We start from the raw sequence: 24,389 nt of genomic DNA, 5'->3' as shown, positions 1-24,389 counted from the left end.
TGTAACATTATAATTAAGTGTCTAACATTTTAAAATTATTTATTACTGGCTTGTACAAGAGACCTCAGTGTTTTGCAGTGAGTCTGCTACTTTATGTAGCCTTAAAACCATCAAGAATGTCATGTTCAATACTTCCTGATTTTTACTGAAGTTTTCTAAAAGGCTGGATCTATATGGTATGTGAACCGGGAAGCCACAAATATTCTGAGGGCTTGCCACCTCCTCACGCTCATTCTTAGCAGTTCAATTTATGTCTTGCAAAACTGCTTCCTTGATCAAGTCACATAGTGGTTGCCGAAAAATGGGAAAGGATCAATCAGACCAAATCGTTCTTTTACTGGCAGTGTACAGCACAGTAAAGCAAAGTCATGACAGTACCAAAGGGGCACTTGCTCTACAGCTGGATTCAGGATGACTCTTGGATAAGCATTCTTATAGATGCACACATGACTGACAAAAGCTACTTCTCTTAACTGAAAGTATTTGATAATTAATTTTTTGCAGGCTTTTTTTATCCACTATTGGTTATATGCTGACAATATATGCAGACCTCTCAAAAAGAACAGTCTGAATAAAATTTCCACCTACCATTAAATTCTCAGCTTTCATTTCCCTTGTTTTTATCATCACTTACAATTTCACAGTTTCACAGTTCTCCAGATACCAGTCTATCTATGCTGTAGGCATTAGACATTTAAACTTTATAATTCTAATTGCCAGTACAAAAAAAAACCATCTAAAAACCTTCCAGCAACGAAGCTATTATGTTCTTTAAAATATCTTACAGAAATACATGATATAACCAAACATTTGTTAATTCTTAACACTGAAATAATACATAACTCATGTCTCATCTTGTCAATTTAATGAAAGAATCACTTCTTTCTGATACAGCAAATGAGTAAAGTCCACAATAACAGTAATCTTGCAAGGACTTTTATTAAAATTTATTTTAGAAATCATTATCAATAAATAAAATGTTGCAAAAAAATTATCAAAATTAGAAACAATGCATGTCATATGCACTTAAGAACTGTATTCATAAATCTTGACAGCACCCTATATACAAATTTGGCCAATTTGTAGGATAAATCTGTAATGTAATCAAATGAAGAGTAAGATGACACCTGCCAAAGTCAATTATTCTGTGAAATATTATTTGCAAGTGGTGACAAGTAGTTAGTTAGTTAGCCCTGCTGATCCATCAGACAGTCATTCCCTAACACCCACTGCTTCACTTTTCAAGTTGTTACTAGTATATCTTAAAAAAAATATAAAAAAATTATATAACTGACTAGTGTTGGCCTACTGCAATAAATATGGGAAATAATCAGAACAAATGAAAACTAAAAGAGTAGAAAACAAAGGTAAAAGTACCTTTGATACCCTCTGTCTGCAGACAAGGTGGGCTACTATTTTGTATTGGACATGCAATACAAAGAGTCCAATGTCCTCAGAATTTCTTTTAATCTGGTAGAAAGATCCCAGAACTGTTAGGCTGAAAACATTCATCAGGATTGAGGTCAACCTAAACCCCTTCTAGGTTCATCAGTGACTTTCTCGCTGAGATTTGGAGACCAGATCGAATGCAAGACTTACAAACACAATAAGGTACCGACTTCACTTAGAAAATTAGATTGCTGTTATCCAACTCGAAATCGTTCCCATTACAGATTCTATACCCTACAGATGCTTTACTATAAAATGCTTGCTAACTGGTTTTAGATGATGTCAGTCTTTCTCCACAAAATTTCAGCTGACATAAAAAGGTCTACAATTTTGCATTGGAAAGTGCAGAACTTAGATGAAAACCTTATTTCACTGAAACGTGATATGATTATGATTTAATTTGAATTGTTGATCACAATATTTCATCATCTGATACTCTGAAGTCAAAGGCAATCTTTCCACCAACTCAAAAAATGAGAAGAAAAATTACTTAAAAGTTCCTAAAAGTCCTAAACTACATTTTTAAACTATTAATAGCTGTCCCATCAAATGGATGTGTTGGAAAAATTTCTGGAAATGCAGTATCTGTAAGGGGGACAACTTTGAAATAATGCTTCACCAATTTAATTTCATAGTTTATATTGCTAACTCAAATAAGAAAATAATTGTTCTCCAAACACAATTACACTCTTCCTTCCTTGTATGAGAGGAATATATCCAGCATCAAGCAAACAAGATAAATCATAGTATAAATGTTAGTAATGTGGATAGACTTTAACAGAAGGTGAGAACTGGCACCACAGTAACTGAGTTTTATCAGTATACCAGTCTTAGAGCTTCAAGTGCAACTTCATAATAGCATGTACAGATTATTTACATGAACCATCTGTATCCTGTCACTTACTGTAGTACAAAAGATTTAAAGGGAAAATTTTTAATTTGCATCTCAATAGTAATTATAATATCTGCTTAAAACAACCCCAGATCTAGCTGGCACAAAAATACCAAAAAATTACTACTGCCAAAGTAATGAGAACCACAAACTGATCTGATTAGAAAGCTCATGAGAAGTAAAAAACAAAGGTGCTTTCATCAATCATAGGGGATATTCAGCATAAAAATTTCTTTAAAGCCCTGATAGTCTTAACCAAAACCTACCTTATTAGGAAAACCTGCTCCATGGAGACCGTCCTGATTTGGACAGAATTTACAAACAGTGCCAATTTTTACATACATTAACTAGAAAATGTTAACATTTTCTTCCAGGTTGTGGGTTTTTTCCCCCATTAGGAACAGTTTGTTAAGAAAAGAAAAACCAAAACCAATAAATATAAACATATATACGAGAATATGCTCTACAACAAATATTTATAGTATTATAAAGCACCACAGTGAAAGCACCACCACCATTTACAGAAACAGGTCAAAACAGACTAAAGAACATTAACACAGATGACGTTCTGTTGTATCAGACATCTTATTTCATGGTTCATGCCCATTCAGGTAAACAAAGAACTTGAAAAGATGTTAATTCCTAGGTGCTTTATAACAGTTCAACAAAATGCAGAGATGATGTCTAAACTGCTGCTTTATTTTGGGCTTCTGGAGGTTGTAATTCTTTCTCTGCATATATGCATACTTCTAAATTTCAGTGTACTCCTCTGAGAGTGCAAGATGCAGTAAGCCATTTTTCAATTGGGAGGAGCTGACTAGTACCTGTCATCCTCCGGAGATGCATGCTGGATATGAATCCTGGGACTAGTAGGTCGTCTCCTCTCTAGGGAGGGGGACAATCTACCCCTGTTTGCCCATTCAATAAAACAGGAAAAAAAATACAATATTTAGTTTGTGATAAAATTAAATATATGGGATTTGGGACTGGAAAAATACCCCAAAAAGTAATAAAAGTCTGTAATTTAATTTTTTAACAGTTTTCTCATACCCGAGTATACTTTTCTTAAGGTCACTTACAACAGAAACATTACATCTGAAACAAAGAGAACGTATGCTCAAAGGTGCAGAATTTAGACCAATATAAATCTTCTACATGGTGTACAATTAAGTTTTCAAATATTCTCAAATACTAGACTATCTAAAAGCCTGTCATTTGCATACAAATGTGCAATTCCAAACTAGGAGAGTTTTTCAAAACAATATGATGGTGGTTTTCTTGCCATTTTGCTAAGCCCATCACTCCTAGCTCTTTGCACAGAAAAATGTAATCTCAGTAAATATGTAGGACTATGAACTATAAGAAAAATTCTAGGGCATAAAGTCACCTTTTCTGGAACGCAGTGAAAGAGTACAGGTAAATTATTTAGCTACAACTAAGCTACACACATTTGTGTACAAGTACTTGGGCAATCTTTTATCATTTGAAAATACATATTGAAAGGGTGTGCAGCCAACTTCCTCTTCTGTTCATTTCTCTTTAGCTCCACAGTACATGCCATTATGTTACATAATTAAATTTAACAAAAAGGACCTGAACTGAGAATGAACACTGGTGTATCATATGATTTTTTTTTCTTGAAAAAGCTCATTTAATTTAGAATTATATATACTATATTACAGACTCGACTCGTGTTGCTTATTTTATTGGGATGTTTTGTAATCGTAATAGTACAACTGTAATACAATCTTAAAATATACTGTTTTAGTGGTGAATGGCAAAATGTTTACACAAACTCTGCACAACTATCTAATATTTCCCTTTCTGAGGTATTTTTCCCGTCCATGCAATAAGGAAAAGGGTTTTATTTATGGAACATGCAAATAACAAAAATTTCAGGGACATTAGCATTATCTGAACAGTTAGGTAGGCCTTTCAGAAGTTTTAAGAGCAAATAGGTTGTTAGTAGTTAGTTTCTTTTTCTCTCCAAAACAAGGGTTAAAGAAAATGTTAATGCATCAGTGCACTCAGTCAAAGCCCTTAATATGCTGATATCCTCTACAAATATTAAAGAGCATTTGATAGAATTAACTGGATCATTGAGTATGAGCTTTGAGAACATGCTCCCTTTCACTAAATGTTGAGTGACTGTGAGCCACAGTACAAAACAAACATGTAATAACTTACTTCTTTACATGGTTGAAAAGAATTGGAAACACAATATAAGGTAGACCTAATGCAGTTATTACACTGTACATTATTTTAAATGTAAATGGAGATATTCAACACAACTGTGAAAGGCATGCACCATAAAAATCAACACAAAATCAGGACAGGCCTTAACTGGATCAAGTGCCAGCTCCAACTTCTCTGTTATCTATTTATGATGAAGTCATAGATAACTGTTGAGCTTTGTCTCTTGTTTAGGTGGCAGTGACCAGATGATAGCAAACATCCTGTTTTGATTCCTACTGCAGTGAAGCACCTCAGAAAAAATCTAACACAGCTCTGGGGCAAGTATGCTGACCCTGTTGTACATGAACTAACCCCTGGGCTGGGTTCCTTGGTTTTATTTGCTCAGATCTCCACTAGCTAACCTCTCAGGCCAAAAGCATACAAAAAACTACCAGTCTATACAACTGCTCTTTTTCCAACTGCTAATACACACAACAATTGATTGTAACATAAGAAATGTAGATGGTAAATAAAAGTCATACTATATATTATTAAGTGACTATCACTGACTGCAATCTTAAATCAATCTGAGGAAGATGCTATTATGATGACAAGCCATTGCTGAATGAGTTCAGATTCTGCCCCTAAACCTCATGCCTATGTGCTTTCCTGACTGGATGTTGAAAACAAATTTCTCCATTCTAAAGAAATAGCAACCAATTTACAAGGAAAAAAAATAGCAGAAATTTTGAGACACAGTGAAAAAAACAGTAAAAAAAAAACTTACTAAAGGAAGTAGCAGCAGGAAGAACATTTTTAATGGCATTAGAGGACATTTATGACTATATTATAAACTTAAATAAGCCCTGCAGTTCATCATAGGAACTTGAACAACACAATCAAAAAACCCAAACAAAACAGCTTGGAATAAATAGGGGGATAGGGGATGGGAGGTGGGAAGAGAGAAAAAAAAAAGCAGTCATGGTGCAACTGCACAGTGGTATTTGTAGGGGCTGGATATTTTTGAGTGTCCTAGAGTACAAAAAGAGAGTGCAAAAGAGAAGTATATGAAGGATTAAGCTCTCTACCAGACCACTTCATTTACCAAAAAACTTTAGCAGCCCCTGTTAAGGTAAGGTCAATTTGCCATGCAAGTTGTATGGATGTTACTTCCTCAAATGATGGAACTTAAAGGAGAAAAGGAAATTTGTTGTTATTGCTTTAGTTCTGGTTTAGTGCAACTAACAAGACTTGTATATCACAAATACATGTATATAGCTGGAAGTATTTTTCTACTAGTATAAATGGGTCAATAAAATTACTTTTACTGGCAAAGCACCATCTTAAAAACCAGTAACTACTTTGACCCTTCCGAATTACATGAATGACATTGTAGAGAGTTCAAGGATCAAAACCACTTCCACAAACCACTGACATAGAGAAATAGGGCTCTACTGTCCATAACAGATTTTGTTATTTTCAGTGAAATCATCAAGAAAAATCTGAATATGAATTTAATAAAAAAGATCTGATGAAGGATCCCAAGTCAAAAGCACCTATTTAGGACTTCTAAATGCTAAGAAAAACTTTCATAGTGATGGGCAAGTTTTCTGGATCAGGTCCACTGATGATTTGGCAAAACCAGATTTAGTAGCAATAGAGGCCATTAATAGAGACTAAACACTTTTCATTACGAAGAGCTCATGAAAAATGTTTCAGATTCTGCACAGTGCCATTGGACAGAGGTTGCTGCACATGAATTAAAAAGACATAACAGAACTAGTTAACATCAATGACAGATGTAGTTTTGAGTATAAGATTTTAACTAGATAGTTTATAATTGCCAGTTACTGCTTCATTAAATATTCAACTTGATGGGTGGCATCTTGAAATAAGCACAAAACATACTGCTCATGTCCATATGTTATTACATTAAATAACTTGTTGTAGATGAATGCAGCTGTATATATTTACATCATATTAATATGATGATACATTTTTTTTTAAAAAAATCTAGATCAATATCCTGTATTTCAATCTGAGTGGCTTTACTTCAGCTGAACTTTTTTGTTGTTTTTTTAATAACGATGTTCCTATTATCTATAGTGTCTTGAGCTCAGTCTTAAAAAGGAATGAACTACTGTAGATCTATCAGAGATATCTCAGCAGAGCATTAGTCACTCTTCTGCAACAAAGGTACAACTTGAAAGGAGTACAGTTCCAGCCGAGGAGCAGTGGGAAGTGTGGAAGAAGGAAAGGGAAATTTCATATAAAAAAAGGAGAAACCCTATCTCAAAGAGAAAAGCGCATTCTTAGTGCCTTTCTTCATATGTCCTCTCCCACAATAAAGAAAATTATGTAACTGTTACAACCATCATACTGTGGGTTGACTGGCAAAACATTATTAACTGCCACATTAGTTAAATATGTATTGCACAGATGAAATTGTAATTCCACCCTATTCCCACTCAAAGGAAGTCTATTATAGCCCTTAGTGAACATAAAATCTCACTCTAAAATGGTATAACTCTTAGCCAAAAACACAGGTGATTATGAAAAGTTCCTTTGTGGAATCATTTCACCCGTCAAATACACCAGCAGTATTTGATTAACCTAAAATTTTGAACCAAGCTATTGTAATAGTAAAAATACAGAAAGCATGCCTGCACAACATATGTGCATATGTGACATGCATATGTGACACAACAATATTTAATATAAATTGCAAACATGTCTTCTTAAGACTTCTGTGAACCTTAATATAATGTCATAGAGTGAAAAAAAACTTAATGCAGTGATTTGCCTTGTAATCGCAAAAGCAGAAGCAGCAGATTAGATTAGGAAAGCAATGAAGTTTGGCTGTTTTGTAAAAAATATATCACTAAAACTTCAGCTCTGGTTTGAAATATGAGAGTTTTATAATCATTTATAATTTATGCCACTGCTTTATTAGCAGTCCACAGAACAATCAAGAAACAAATATAAAACTTTTTAGCAAATGATGATGAAGATTCACAACCAGGTGATAGCTTCAAAATACTTAACACTGCAATGCTATTATCAGCATACTGAGGACTTTTGTAAACAATGAACATCAGCTTGAACCAAAACAAGGAAAGTAGCCAAAAGCAGTTATAAACTCCAACACACAATTTACATGACATACATGAATACAGGAGCAAAAATGTATACAAATACCAAAGCAGACAAGGATGTACAAGAATGTAGAGTACTCATATGAAGAAAAACAAAACTGATAAAGATCACCAGCACAGATGACAAGAAATCCATAAGTTTTTATTTTATACCTTTCTCGTTCTGGTGAATGCAAACTAGTATCTGGTCTCAAGCAGTTGGTACTAGCACTCCTAGCCCTGTCAAGGGAGGGCTGCAGTTCACTAGTGCCAGTGCATTGCATCCAATGGTAGAAGAGAAAGAAAAAGAAAACAAAGAAAGGAATACAATGTTAGATATTAACTCATAAAATAATGCTCTCTTTACAGAAAATGTAGGATCACAATGATTTAATTAAGGAAAACATAAAAAAGCTGACTGGATGATAGTGTCAAGATTTGTTTAGAAAACAAAAGCAAACAAAAGACTGCTAGAAATTTTTTGCAAAGATTGTTGAAATGTTTAAAACTGAATAAGACAGAACAGCATCCACTTGTAAAAAAAGTGGAATGAGAAATACCAAACAATAAATTTTAATCTTTATTAACAGCAGTAACTATTAAGCCAACATAAAAGAATGTGATACACTATATGTCATGTGAAATCCCTTTAGAGTGAAGCTTATTTATTCTGCAAATCCATATTAGATACCAAACAAGGGGGGGATTAATCCTCAGTTTCTTACCTAACCGGTAGATCATCTCCAAGTTTCGATATTCGTGAATTAAGGCAATCATGAAGGAGTGAAATATCCTGTCTAATCACGGATTTGGTCTTAGCACATGCAGGAAGAGTTGAGCTTTGTAAATTAAAATTATTTAAACAAAATGAAAGTAAATTGGACATGTAACAGAAATTTCATACATAAACAAAAGAATGTAACAAAGAAAACCATGCAACATAAAATTTTAACAGCGAAGACAACTTCGCCTAATACAAAGTAGCTTGGTTTGGATTTTTTGTAATGTAGGCATTAATTTAAACAACTATATGATGTCATTTTAGGATTTGATCCCTTATGTTTCAGTTATAAAAATGTATGAAACATTTTATGTTTGGGGTTTTTTATTATTTAATAAGTCTATTCATTTTTTATAAAAGGAGCTTTGAACTCTACAGGAGTTTAAAGGGGACTCTAAACACTTCTTACCTGTACAGGTTCCAATGAGTACCATTTTCTAGTAAAGGCATCTTGGGTGGTAATGTTTTATAGTGCCTAACAGAACTTCTTGAATGTGATGGGACAGAAAAGAAAACAGAACAAAAAAAAAATATGCCAGAAATAAAACGACAGATAAAGGCAAGCCAAGACTGACCAGAATGTAAAATAAATGCATAATATTCTGTATTATATAAAATTCTGTATTTATAGCAGCTGTATGAGTAGATTTCTCAGTATCTGTTTTTCTCAACTACTGTGACAGCTAACTGGGGCGCAAATTTTTGTATCTACACTTTTCTTAATACAGTGGATGAACTCACGGTAATACTAGTACAGATGAGATGTTTTCTTGAAATGAAGGTAATCTAAATTCCATTTATAGATACTTTAATTAAAATATACAGGTTATTGTGAAGGATTAAGTTGATATTAAATTTGCTTTTTATTTCTCTAAGTGATGCCTTACTTAGACCTACAGAGACTTTAACCTCTCCAGCATCTAAACATGCAAATCTTGCTAACACAGGGATATACAATATTACAAATTTAACTACAAATGTATTAGCTTCTGGCTTTTTGAATGTGGAAGTCTTTTGAACGTTTAATTTCAAAATTTAACAGTAATTAAATGTTATTTATAATAAACTAAAAAAAAGACTTAGGAGATCTACTACATCAGCCAGCACAGCAGCACTGAGGTGTTACATGACAACTGTCTAAGATCATCATAGATTTTAGAACAGGAAATGTTTTACTGTACCATCCAGCTATACCCAATGAACAAGGTGGAAATTTAAAGGCCGACAATGGTTGCTGAATGGGAATTATGGTCATTTAATGGTTAGGGGTTAATAAGAAAATTCTAACAACTTTCCACATTCCCTACCAGGACACAGGTGCAGAGCTATTAGGAGAAGAACCAGCAGCCTTGAGGATTTTGCAGCATCAAGAACAGTCTGTCCCAATAGGACATTTTCTTTACTGTTAAGGTTTGAACCTCGACACAGAAGATGAGCATTACAAACCTGGCTGTGTCACTGACAGATAAATCAACTCTCTGCCTGAAAATCCTAGTGTTTGTAAAACCCTGAGGGATTTAATAGCGGAGCTTTGACCCTTCTTGTCTGAGTTTAGAGGCCACCACTGGTGACGTCTCTGTCAGAGGTGACTGTAGCGTTGCGAAGGAGGAGCAAAGGAATGGTTGTCCATCAGGTCAGTTACGGCATAGGAGCAGATACTACCAATCAAACTAGGAGTGACTTGAGGTATGGAATGTGACAATCAATGGTCTATAGCAAAGGTACAGACCTTTCCACCATTTCTACTGTTAGTCAGTAACTGCAAACAGATGGACAGGATGGACAGCTTGGACTAGTATTACTCCAAGCTGGTGTATTAAACTCATCATATTATCTTAACTGTGTAGTTTGGACTACCTAATTTCTTTCATTTAATATGAAACCATTAACGTTTCTTTCCTTTTTGATGCTGAAGATATCTTGACTACTAATCAAGACATTATCCAGCAAGCTGTCTAGGAAACAAGGATAAAGCCTTATAATGTTTCTGACATGAATAAATGTCAGGCTGTTAGAAACAAGCAAGGATAAAAGGTGGCATAGAACAAATTTTTACTGAAACTGTTTTTAAAAGTACTGAGTCAAAATTTAAAAAAAAAAAAATCAATGTATCATCTTCTCTTGCCTTTATATTCACCTTCAATACATTATTATAAGTACCATTCTGTTTTATAGTATACCATTCCTATTACTTTAAAAGGGTGAATTTGTTAGTTGTTTTGATCATTAAAAAAACCAGCAAGAAATGGAATAAGGAGAAACGCAAGAACAGGCTATACTCTCTGAATTCAGTGTCGCTCATACCTAACTCTGTTGCTGCCCATGCACAACTTTTAGCAGGTTAACTGACCAGAATTGTTTAGTAGATTTGTAAAACTATTGGAAAGCTATAATGGTTGATTAAAGTGCATCAAAAGTTCATAATAAAATATTTACTTAATTAATTGAGAATTTAAGAATTGTGACTGAAAAATTCTAACGGTAACTGTAATCTTTAAGAGGGAAAGGAGAAAGCTCAGGGCTGGAGGTAGGAGGGATGTGAAGCTATAGAATATCATCAGAAAGGACACAGGAAGGAGGCAGGAAAAACTGCTATTATATGACAATAAACATATATAAAATAACAGGGAATTAAATAAATTTTTAAAAATTAACGCCTAAAATCTTGAGGAAAAAGCCTTTTTAGTTGAAGTATAAGAATGAAAATCTTTCTACTGATAATAAACACTTAAATTTTAACTTAACACCTTCACTGATGAACAGATCTCACTGAAAAGGTTCATATTTATTATTTTAGCTTTATACTACTGTGCCTTCTAACAGAATCCTACCAGAACATCTTCAATACTGTTTCGAATTTGGTGACAAAAATTAAAGTAAGCAAAAGTATATTAAAAAAAAATAAGCACTACTTTGGAAGAGAAAATCCTGCATTAAGTAAATGAATAATGGCACTAGACAATATGGTTTTAAGTTTGATGATTTTAAACATATGCACTGATGTAAAGCTTTTAGCAACACCCAGATCTTGAACAGACAAATGGATAACTACCTGGTCGAAGGAGTTAACTACTTTAAATTCAACCTACATTTTTACTGATTCTAAATGGAAAATATTCTATGCAATTTTTAATAAGTGTAACAGACATGGTGAAAAAAATGATGGGGGAGCAGATGAAGATATTTCAGTCCCATTTAGTTCCACAATTTTGGGAAACAGTGAGACATGGAGCTCTGAGTCTTGGATCAAGACATTAATGAAGACTGAAGATGAGCCCAAACTACAAAGTTTACATCTGGATCCAATTTATAGAAAAATTTTCAGATGCAAAAACAAGTAATACAAGACTCCTCAAAATCAATGTTTTTTCTTCTACATGTGACTAAATCAGCATGAGATTAGGTGTTACAACAAGTAAAGGTTGTTGTATTGTGCGTGGCTGTAATATAAACACAAAAATGCAAATAAAAGAAAACATAAAAACAACTGAAAAGGAATGTTTGAAATAACAATGCTGTCATGCATAGGGAGTACAGGACTTTTGTGACTACACAGAATATCCACCACAAAATATAACTGCAAAAACAAAATTTCTTCAACTGCTTTAATCCTTACTACTGAGGTTCACAAGCACATATAAATGTCTCAATCTGAGTTAAAACAAACAAACAAGATCAATTGACATCTGGATCACAAGGTACTTGGAAGTTTCTTATTTACTGGACTAAATACCACCATGGAAAACAATTCGGGTGCACAAAGTATAGACAACTAACCAGATGTGTTCATGATCACCAAATTCCTGTATTTACCTGATGGTATGTAGGCACTCAGCACTTCTTCCTCGTTTTGCTCTGGGCAGCATAAGAAGCTCACTGCACAGACAGGATGGGTGGTGAGTGAAACAGATATAATTATGAAGCATTAGATGACATGGGTTATGCCAATGATACGCAAATGAAAACATAAAAAGAAACAAGAAGCAACCACCCAGATAGATAGTCTGATAACATTCAAACTCCGACTGCACTTCTCAAAGAATATGAGCCAAAAAAATGCCTGTAATAACTACATTTTCAACAAATTCGTTTTAGTGCAGCACCTACTTTTATGAGATTTCTCTTTAAAATTCAGAATTACTTTTTCTGAGCTCTTCATGATGTAATAAATACATAATAAGGTTACAGTTTTGTAATAACCTCCTGTCTCATGAACTAATTCATGAAGAAATACTTTAGGGAAAAAAGAAAGATGTTTGTTGTTTGTTTTGTGTTGGGTTTTGTGGCTTTCTGAGCCACAAAATCATACATGAAAAAGCAGGGAGGGTTTGATAATGACTTACTGCAGATCGTTTTATGTGAAGAGTAGCCAGTCTCCTTTTTGGGAAAATCAAACATATGTGTTCACTGGAAACAATGTGTTTGGCCAAACATAAATTCTGACTTATACTCTTGATTTTGTAATGCAATCCCAAAGAAACAAAAAAAAAGCTAATCAGCCATCAGACTTTTTGTTTCTTATTGTTTCAAATTGTGGAAAATCAACTGTCTATTCTGTTTTTCATTTACTGTAACCAAACACATACTACACCCAGCAAGATGGTAAAATTAATACATATTTATGCCTGTGGTAGATATGACTATGATATGAAATAGCCCTTGAATTAATCTTGCAGATTTACACACTTCAACACAATCAGAAAGGCCAAGCCCCAAACCTCCTAATCATCACAAATATGAAATCAAAGGTAAACTTCACGGAAAAATGCTAATTTAAAAGAAGCGGGGAATCCTATGAAGTACTACGGCAAAAAGAAGAGAGAAAAGATTAAAAAACAGATAAAGCAGTAGTTGTTCAATGTGTTTTATGCTTCATGCCATTATAAAATGTTCCATTGCATTAATGCAGTACAGGTAATATTTGTCTAAAATTCTAAACTGGGCAGCTTGAAATAATGGCTTGTGAGTCATGTGTGAGATTTAATTGCACCTGAAGCCACTAGCCTCATTTTGATGCAACAAAATGAACTAAAGTTAAACTGAATTTTTTAATTTTCTTTTTAAGCAAAATTTCTGTTCATAAGCTTAGAGGACAGATAGAATTTATAAGCAGGTTCCAAATTACAAACAAATATGCCCTTTAGGAAAAAAACCTACTTTATTCTTAAGAGTTGTAAAGTAGATGCTAAGTCTACATTAAATCATACGGCACTTTGTTAAGAAAAAAAGAATATCTATTGTAATTGGCCCACAGCAAACAGTAATATAAAATTCATCCAGAAAAGAGATATAAAATAGCAAATCCACCATGAAATCTTCTAATTAAAAAAAGAAAGCACAAGAATCCATCGCAGTAGATTACCAATAATGTGAGAAGATGCTCACAGTTGTCTAATAAATTAAGTTTGGGAGGCATTTAAAAGAAAAATTATTATTCTAAACCAAGTGTTTTCTAATGTGAGGATTTTAGTACTCACATTAATAGATTTTGCTTAAGAATAAAAGAAACAATAAAACAAACAAGTACCATGCTCTTGGAAATTGGACAATGATCCCAAGTTCTGAACAAAGTGTCTAGCTAGATATCCTAATAAAAAGCTTTTCCTAACAGTTTATATATATACACATATGTGTGTATATATGCATATGAACATATATAAAAAAGTTAAAGTGGACAAATCAGTTTCACTGGAAATTTATCACAAGAGAGTGATAATAACTGGTTTTTTACAAATATCTATATTAATATGGAATATATTAATATTCAATATTCATTTTGGATCAATAAGAGGTCATCGAGAAAATTATCAAAATTAATCAAAACCCGTAATTTCTGCCACGTAACTCTTGGGTAATTACTAAACTTTGAAAACAAGTTTATGTTAGGTATCTACATGAATGTACTTGTTTATATGAAGAGTTCAGTAAATGGACAACATATAATACTTATACTACCCTTGATACTAATACATAATACTTAACTAAGATTTTTTTTTAAAATTCTTGGATGTGACAGAGAATCTTCATCAACTATCTGGTTTTGATCTTTCCTATGATGCTACTCTTATGTACTGAAAGCTAGCCAAACCTGCAAGAGTTAAACAGCCTCCACAACTGTAGAAATATAGGGAAAAGATGAAAAGGAAAATGGCAAAAAGGAAAACATTGCAGACAAGATTATTATTCAAAGAGAGCAAGTACATGGACCCATCTTTAAATCTTGCAAATAAGCCATGTGCATCCTTATGCCTGAAGTCAAATTTCTGAAAAAAGTTTTCTAAACACTGAAAAGAACTGAAGACTCACTTCTCTGAACAAATTCAGCAGCCTATTGCTGCTGTAGCTCTGGTTTGATGGCTCATCCCCAAGAAAGCTTCAGTGTAAGGTCTGCTCCTCTCCAATCATAATTCATGCATATACCACCAGTTAAGTCACGGTTTGAGGCTTTACTGAAATATAAAATTCTAAACAGTTAACTGCCTATATTTATACTGACAACAGCTACTTTTTAAAGCCTCTTCCTCCCCTAATCTGCTGAATAAGAAATCTATTCATTAAATATCATCAGGAATCTCTTGACTATATGACTACTTAAATAATAAGAAAACATTTGTGACAAGTGGACATTACTTGAATTAGTCTGACAAGAAATCTGACTACCATATTTAAAAAGCATTTAAATTCACCTCTGAAAGGAAATTCAGTATAATAATCATAGTTAGTCAATTCTGAGCCTATAAAGTTGAATTTTTATATGTTCCAAATAACAAATGAATACCTATACATATGTTACCATACTACAAAAGGAAAGCAGGCAAGATCACATAGAAAACTGAACTAGTTTAGATGCAAAAGCCACCTGTTATTTGATCTCTATGTTACTTGAAAACTGGACAAAGATTTCCAGAGATTTTTATGATTTATTGTTTACACGTTTTCACATCACTGTGTTCTGTATCGAATTTACTGGATCATTTGGAAAGGTTTTGTCATCAGTTATAAAAAGTAGTTTCTTACTGCCAAGAAAAAAAATCAAACATTGTACTAGGATAATTGATCTTATAAGAATGGCAAAATTTGCCATTATAGTCTAGCTAAATTAATTTTTTAAAAGTAAACAAGAACCCTCAACCATTGATAATCTATTGTTTCACAGATACTGAGCTGAAATACCTTTTTAAACTTTTTTTCAGCTATAAACTAAACAGAAATTCTCATTTTTTCCATTTTATCAGAATATTATTCCTAGATACCAGAAAATAGTGCCTACTATGAGAGACCAAGTATTCTCTGAGGAGTGTAGCCACTCAATGTTTTCGAGGGAGAGATCTTTATGTGTCATGCATTTTAGACTGGAAATTTTTGCAAATTACACCCAGCACTGCAACTATCCTTGCTATGCTTGGGTACTGTACAAAGTTCACCAGAATGTTACATAAAATGTTGTGAGACTGCATATGTACATGTCCAAAATCTATAAGCATATGGATGCAAATCAGAGCACATGCAGCTCCCAACTAGTAAGAATGCATGCCTGGTATTTTGCTGGTTACCAAAACTGGTAAAGTCTGATATATTACAAGAATAGCTAGGGCATACATGTAGATTTATGGCTTTCTAGCAAAAATCTCTAGGCTTCATTCACAAAAAAGCAGCAGAATACTAGGACAAACACCCAAGGATCATTATTCTAGATACTTGCTATTATTGTCAACCCAGGGCGCAACTTTACAAAAAAAAAGGTGTAGATAGTTTAACCACAGTACTAGATCTATCAGGTAGAAATGAATTCTCTCCCTTCCCCATTGCTATCAGTCATGTTTCTAATGAAAACTTGACAATTAGGCAAACCAACAAAGGCATTTGTAAAATTTTTTTCCACGTTCAGGTTGACAGTGTACCTTTCTTGATCCGACAAATACTGACTATCCAACTCTCTAGATCTGTAATCAACTGGAGTTCTGGAGGCATCATGGTGTCTAGTTGGAGAACGTGATCTTCTCATTTGATGAATTTCATCTAAACTCCTGAAAGGCAGAAATATGTATGATCATCTTGTTTTTGCATGAATAACACAGCTTAATGGATTGTAGTACAAGTTGATTGAAGAAAGGTTTTAATCATTAAATTGTAATACATTATTTCTAAAAGAATGCTATTAAAAATTATACCATTTGTACACGCCATTATTTATTATCCTACAAATATATTTAAGCAGTTTCATACAAGATTCAGCCACTCACTGAAAAGAAATTTCCAAACCTATGTATTAGTTATGGTACAGAGGTGACAAATCATAGAGTAAATATCAGTAAGAAGAGGTAAGTCTTACAGAGTTATGATTCACCTCATGAGTGCCCTTGAATAATTAATAAAAACATATATCAAGTTCAAATACTGCACTATTTAATTCAGATACAAAATAAGCTTTAAAGTAGTGAAAAATTGCTGAACAAGACAAAATTTAATAATGACAGATCATACAAGCTTGCAACCACCTAGTGTTTTATTAACTTGTGATGCCTACCTCTGTAATGGCACATTTGGTAAACGTGAACGGGGCCTGCCCTGATCGTCGCCACGGTGAGGAGACACAGAACGTGAACGATGATGTGTTGTTCTTTGCTGCTCTGGTACAGTTAGCGTTGTGGATTTACTTTCTCTAGTACTAGATCTATAACCTACTGGCAAGAGGATAATAAAAGGAAATTAGGCAATAAAGGTCTGGGTTTGGAAAGAATTCAGATAGTTAGTCTTCCAGGAGCACATTATCTAAATGCTTGCACAACTTTCAAGTCATCATTCAGCTATTGTACATCCCGATGTATCATGCAGGATAAACTACTAGCATTACCTTTAAATGTCTACATGTACAGAGACTGAAAAACTGAGATATTTTTATTATGTACTGGAAGATGTGAAGGAGGGAATTGAAATAGTTTTCTGACTTGGGGAAGAATACCCTAGGTACCTCGTAGTTCAAAAGCGTCATACAGTTTATATATAGCAAATATTTGAAAGGAATCTAAACAATATAGGTTTGCCTCATCTAAAAAATGGAAAAAGCACACTTGCATATGACAGTACAAACTCATACAGGACTACTTATATATAATATATATACATATACATATATCTCATCTTTCTGCCTCTTGTTTCAGTCAAATACAAAGATGTTCTCCTACTGAACTTGGTCAAAGTCACTTGTCTAAAAAAACTACTAGCATTTAGAGTATATTGTACAGAATATTGGGTGTTGCATACTTTGCAAATATTTTTTCCAAATATTATGAATAAGCAGTAAAATTTCTCCTAGTTCATTTTTACATAGGATTGTCCTGATATCAACTATGGTGGGTTAATTTCTTCTCAGTAGCTGTTCCAGTGCTGTGTTTTGCATTTGGAATGAGAATGGTGTTGGTAACACACTGATGTTTTGGTTTTTTCTTAAGTTGTGTTTTTCCTAAGTCAAGGACTTATTTTCTTGTCTCATACTCTGCCAGTGAGGAAGTACTCAAAAGAAACTTGGAGGGAGCATAGCTGGAACAGCTGACCTGAACTGACCAAAGGGATATTTCACACCATAGAATGTCATGGCCAGCATATGAACTAAGAAGAGTTACCTGGAAAGGGAGCCAGGTTTGGGAAGTGGGGTCTGGCATTGGTCAGCGAGTAGTGAGCAAATGCATTTCGCATCACTTGTTTCTCCCTTTTTATTATCATTATTATTATAATTTACCATTATTACTGTATTTTACTTTATTTGCAATTATTAAACTGTTCTTACGTCAGCATAAAAGTTTTAGTTTGATTCTCCTCCCCATTCCAACGGAGTAGGGGGGAAGAGAGGAGGGGTTGAACGAGTGTCTTTGTAGTGTTTAATTTCCAGCTGGGCTTAAACCACAGCAAGAATTTTTTAAAAAAATCAGCAGAAGGTTAGTACATTTTAAATAATTGATATTGCTGTGCCTTTTACTATGTAGCATGACTCGCTGTACACTATGAATTCCATCCTAAAACAGACCACGAAGCTCAATCAGACAACAGCTTTTAAAAGGTAACTCTTATCTTTCCAAAAGAGCCTAAGGAGATCTGCTCAGACTTCCCTTGCTCATTTCAAGACATTTAAATTAGATTACAAGAATCCCTTGACAGAAAATCCCTTAATGACAGAAAAATTCATCCCTTAAGTCATCCCTTAATCACTTCAGAAATTCTTGCTTAGATTCCAAAATAATCACTTTGCTCCTTCTCTGAATTTGTTTAGCACTAAAGTTCCTGTAATATGTTATTTTGCTCAGCTGAAAAAACAGTTTATATCAGAAATCATCCTTTCATGCAGGAAAAGACTATGAATTCATCACTCAAGTGACAACTGGATAAACTAAATAAGTTGCACTTTTTATGGATCTTGTTACAGAGTTTAAAGTTTGAGGAGTTTTTCATATAAGTTGTAGTTCTTATCTGATATTCTATCAAAATATTAAAGCCCTCTTTTAAAAGTGTGGCCCACATACAGAGTCTGTATTAGACTTGATCATGAATTCAATGACATTTAATTGCTCTTTAGCTGCAAGTCTGAACCTTGATCATAAACATCAAGGAGGTAGTCACACTTTTTTCCTCAAATGTGCAAGTTTACCAATGTATTCTAATGGCCTGTAAAAGCATGAAAGTATCTACCCAGGTTTATCAACCTTTTAACAAAGAAGGATGCCAATGTTTCACGGGTTTTGATGCATTTCAGAGTTCTCTAATGAAATTATAAAGAAACATGAGGATCTCCCTGATTTCAGGACAAGGTTTGGGTGCAAATATTGAAGCAAAAAAGTGACTCTATCAGGACTTCAACAGAGATTCCCTCATCTCACGTACTAAGATTACTGCAAAAAATGCCAGGGTTTTCTGTCAGAGGAAAAATGACTATACATGACAAAAGCTGGATGTGTTCCCTTTCCCAGGATGACTAAATGTGTGCTGTATGTACTAAAAGATATTTCATTTTCAAAAAAACCTAATGTTAGAGAAAATCCTGTCATCTCTATCAGAAGGAAAAGTAGTTTACATTTGTTCAACGGTAAAATCAAAGAAATCCAAAATTTCTTTCCAAGCTTTAGGAGATTTAAATACATATAATTTAAATATAAAAAAATACATATAGATTTCAATTTAAAACATAGAATATTTTTAGAGTATTTCTAGTCTACCTAAAAAATTACACCTAGGATTATCCTGTGCACTTAAAAATCTGGTATAGCAAGATGATTTTATGTTAGACACTCTTCATAGCCAAGCTATTTAAAGAACAATACCCTAAACTTATGCACTGTGTGTACACAAAGCTTACAGAACAGACAGAGCAACAGTGATTCATACTTATCCTAAGTATTAGCTCAAGCATTGCCAGGTTGGTCAAATCGCATCCATACTTTCACAATGACCATGACAGTGATAGCAACAGTAACATTTCCTCATATAAAAGCTCTGTGCTCTTCAGGGTGAGCAGAGAAAAATTTTGCATGGACCAGCATGACAGCAGCAATCAAGCTTATGGTAGTTTATGCAGAAGAAGTTTCTCAGTTGCTCATGGGAAACTGTCAGGTGTGATAGGAAATTAATACAGGATGGATGATGAAAATGGTTCTAGCAAATGTTTGATACCGGAATTATTTTAATTTTCTTAAAGCTAATACAGACAACAACAAGGTATTGTGTTAATATCACCCTGCTGTTACAGGAGGCAGGTAAATATAATCCACCTGTTTATACGGGTAATATATGATAGAAAAATAAACTATTCTGAAGAGTTATCCATAATATAAGCAAGACACCTTATTAGAAATACCCCTTGGGATACTGCCAGCTGGATATCAGATTTTTTTCATTTTAATTAAGAAAGCTACTAAGGTTTTGGTTAAACAGATGGGCCTCAAAACAGGTTTGGGTTTTATTAAATCCTTTATTGATCCTTCTGGAGTATTGGGCTTCCCAGTGCAACACAGAGTGACTGGTGTAAGACCAGCTCAGGATCACAAAGATCCTTCAGAAACTTGAGCATCTCTCATATAAGAAGAGGTTGAGAGATTTAAAATAATATTTTCTTCATGTAAGTAGGGGTTGGCACACCAGAAAAACCTGTCAAAATCACTTTTTTCAAAGCAGAACTTCAAATTATATAAACTCCTTTTATAAACAGTTCTATGAGCTGATTAAAAAAATGATACATATATCACTGCAAGATACTAATAATAAATGAGGATGGTACAATCACATGAAAGATAAGATGTATTTTTGATAAGACAAGGGAAAAATACTTTTCTTCAAATATTCTGGAAGTTATCAAAGTGCCACTATTTTTGACATAGCAATCTTTACTTCCATTTACAAGCAATGAGTCTTTGCAGCTGCTGAAACCTCTAGAAAAATAGTTTTCTTTGTTATTACTAAATTCTAATACTGCATTTACTTTAGCAATTAATAAAACACTTGAAACTATTGTTTCAAGAATTTCCAATGTTAGTTAAACTAGTCAAAATATTTTTATCATTAATTTCTTTAGTTTTCCTGGAGATTAAGTGAAATTTTGTAGCTATGTGTTAGTTTTTTAGAAAATGCGCAATAACCTTTGTAAAAATCTTGAGAAATTAAGGGGCAAAATAACTTCCTTCTTTTCTCAATATTTCAGGAAAAATTAACAACTTTATTGCAGATTCTGCCTGACTAACCTGATCTCCTTTTATGACAAGGTCACCCTCTTAGTGGATGAGGACAAGGCTGTGGATGTAGTCTACCTAAGCGTTTGACAGTGTTTCCCACAGGATTCTCCCACAGAAACTGGCAGCTCATGGCTTGGACAAATGCACTGTTCATTGGGCAAAAAACCGGCTGGAAGGCAGGGCTTAGAGAATGGTGGTGAATGGAGTTACATCCAGTTGGTGGACGGCCACTAGTGGGGTTCCCCAAGGCCTAGTGTTGGGGCCAGCCCAGTTTTATGTCTTTATTAATGATCTGGACAAGGAGATCAAGTGCACCCTCAGTCAGTTTGCAGATAACACCAAGTTGGGTGAGTGTTGATTCCTGGAGGGCAGGAAGGCTCTGCAGAGGACAGCCTGGATCCATCGACCAAGGCCAACAGTATGAGGTTACACAAGGCCAAGTGCACCTGGGTCACAACAGCCCCATGTAGCACTACAGGTGTGGGGCAAAGTGGTTGCAAAGCGGCTCAGCAGAAAAGGACCTGGGGGTCTGGTCAACAGCCAGTTTAACATGAGCCAGCAGTGTGCACAGGTGGCCAAGAAGGCCAATGGCATCCCAGCCTGTATCAGAAATAGTGTGGTCAGCGGGACCAGGGCAGTGAGTGTCCGCCTGCACTCAGCACTGGTGAGGCGGCACCTCAAATCCTCTCTTCAGTTTTGAGCCCCTCACTACAAGATAATGAGGTGCTGGAGTGTGTCCAGAGAAGGGTAACGAAGCCAAAGGGTCTAGAGAGTAAGTCCTATGAGGAGCAGCTGAGGGACCTGGGAATGTTAAGCCTGGAGAAAAGGAGGCTCAGGGTGGCCTTACTGCTCTCTACAACTACCAGAAAGGAGGTTGTGTTGAGGTGAGGACTGGCCTCTTCTCACAGGTAACAAGTGACAGGATAAGAGGAAATGGACTCAATTTGTGCTAGGGTAGGTTTAGTCTAGATATTAGGAAATTTTTTTTCCCTGAAAAGGTTGTCGAGCACTAGAACAGGCTTCCCAGGGAAGTGGTGGATCGTCATCCCTGGAACTGTTCAAAAAGCATGTGGATGTGTCACTGAGGACATGGTTTAGTGGTGAACACAGCGGTGCTGGGTTAACAGTTGGACTACATGGTCTTAGAGGCCTTTTCCAACCTTAATGTTTTGACAATTCTATAACATTAATAACGACAGAGCTTATTTATCATAAATAAGCATATTGGTGGGTAACATTGACAAAAAAAGTGGTAAAGGAAGGAAAAGGGAAATAAAGGGAAATATTTTCTTTTGTGTCACATTTTGTAAACTCAAATTTGATATCAATAATTCTGTTGAGAAGGAACATCTTAATCCTAGACTAATCTAGTTGAGGCCAATAGAGGCTATGCCAATGTGGATACTCACTCTTCCTTCCTGCATGAATACCTTGCAAGAGGATGCATGGGAAATCTGAACCAGAGAAGAGCTGGGGTATAGTCTGGTGAGGACCGTGGTTCTGAAGGACAGTAGAAAAGCAGGGTTAAAGGCCCTGCAACATGACAAGGAACTTGCATGGAACTCAGTTTTAAAAGAGGAAACTATTAAATGAAGAAGATACTGTATTACTCATTCAGTGCAAATGAAGGTAGCAGTTCAAAGTCTTAGATGATTTAACAGTATGATAAATAAGGAAGGTTGGACAGGAGGGTAGAAATGCATATATAAACTTGATCTCCAGTCAACTTTGCGAATCTGCACCTAAGATTTTCAAGCAATTCAATAGACAGTGGGACTAGCAACCTTTTCTAGGTCTCACTGCAAAATACATTTACATATGCCATTTTGGCTGTTGTATATTTGTGGCTGATGACTCAAATTTTTTTTGGCCCTGTGTGCCTAAAGTTTAACACCCTTTTAAGAACTCAAGGTGCACTGGCAAACAAAACTCCCACACTCATAAGCATATCCACTTTACATAGGAATCACAAACACATGAACTCCACCTACAACTGCTGAAAAAATGTATCCATTAAACTCAAAATGGACAAATTTGTGCTTAGTCAGGTCAACTAATAGAATGTTTCAAATTAGGTGGACTTCAGAAGGAGTTTCCTCACTAGACCCTTCGATTTTCAGTTGGGAGACTCTCAGCTCATTCTAAATCCAATTCTAAAGATTAAATCCTGCTCTTTTCTGCAGTGATCTCTGAGAAAGCTTGAATACATGCATTCTTCAAAGGCACACCTGAGAATGAAGTCTCCAGAAATTTCAGTAAGAATCAGTTACTCAAATGTTGACCCAGTGAACAAAGTCCAATATATTCAGCTGAACCATTTTGAATGTTTTCTGTCAAATGGAAAATTATTCCTTTCAAATGGATCTACTGAAGGACTGGCAGTTGAAAAAATGCCCCTGTTCTTAATACATTAAAACCTTAAATATAAGTAAGTCTACAAAGATATGCCGTGGATAGACTACATTGTCAACTACAGAAAAAAAAAAAAAAGAACAGAAGTAATAGACAGGAAAAATATTTAGAACCTATCATTTATTTTCATTTTAAATGTTTACTCTCTGTGCTGATGCAAAAATATCAAAGCAAATATCATAACAAGACATACATGAACAAATTTCTCTCTTAGCAACTCAGGTGTTAAGTGTATGAAATTAATGAAAGAACCCAATCAGAATCAAAGGAAGGAGAATTTGGCTCAGTAAACATCAAAATGATACTGCATTACAAAAATATGTGATTTATTTGTCTGTTTATATAGTGGATAAATAAATTGTGAGATTATTTTAAACACAGATAGAGAGTTTTCCAAATCTCACCATGATTCAATTCAGTGATTTTCATCAGGAAGATCCACAGAAACTGATTTAGTGCTGGCAATGACATAGTGTCTCTTCAGTTAGCTTGGGACAATTGGGAAACGTATTTATCTGGCATGTGGCAACAGTCAAATAGAACTAGAAAAATGTTGTATCCAAGATAATCCTCAAGATTTTCAGTATGTAAGGAATGCTGAATTAAAAGTCAAACAATGACAATCTCTAAAAGTATATCTTTATGAACATTTAGGGTAATGATAGTTCATGAAGGCTTACGAAAACTATAAAAGATACAGCCATGCTACATGCATCTTAATCTACAGCCATGCATTATCAATAAAGTCCATGGGAGACTGCATTATATCTAAATTTCAAGCAAAAAGCAAAATAACAAAATACACTTTCAATAAACACTGAAGTAGTAAT

The 24,389-nt window shown here is 34.5% G+C and overlaps 1 protein-coding gene across 50 annotated transcripts in view; it reads right to left on the bottom strand.

Moving 5' to 3' along the window:
* The window catches only part of RIMS1 (regulating synaptic membrane exocytosis 1), a 191,849-nt gene that overhangs the window by 87,578 nt on the left and 79,882 nt on the right, over positions 1-24,389 (bottom strand). For 10 of the 50 annotated variants that reach the window (XM_027644811.1, XM_027644835.1, XM_027644818.1 and 7 more), the window contains 7 exons: positions 16,959-17,115; positions 16,333-16,458; positions 12,245-12,307; positions 8,841-8,918; positions 8,376-8,489; positions 7,825-7,914; positions 3,166-3,249 (listed from right to left, as the gene is read on the bottom strand). In XM_027644811.1, the coding sequence (XP_027500612.1) occupies positions 3,166-3,249; positions 7,825-7,914; positions 8,376-8,489; positions 8,841-8,918; positions 12,245-12,307; positions 16,333-16,458; positions 16,959-17,115 (712 nt within the window). The remainder of the gene's footprint in view (positions 1-3,165; positions 3,250-7,824; positions 7,915-8,375; positions 8,490-8,840; positions 8,919-12,244; positions 12,308-16,332; positions 16,459-16,958; positions 17,116-24,389) is intronic. The other 40 variants (XM_027644816.1, XM_027644817.1, XM_027644824.1 and 37 more) reach the window with 10 other exon arrangements.

The sequence above is a fragment of the Corapipo altera genome, unplaced genomic scaffold (assembly GCF_003945725.1).
Source record: "Corapipo altera isolate COAL_440 unplaced genomic scaffold, ASM394572v1 2, whole genome shotgun sequence".
NCBI lineage: Eukaryota > Metazoa > Chordata > Aves > Passeriformes > Pipridae > Corapipo > Corapipo altera.
The sequence above is the reverse complement of the archived record's forward strand: the minus strand, read 5'-3'. Positions and strand labels throughout refer to the sequence as shown.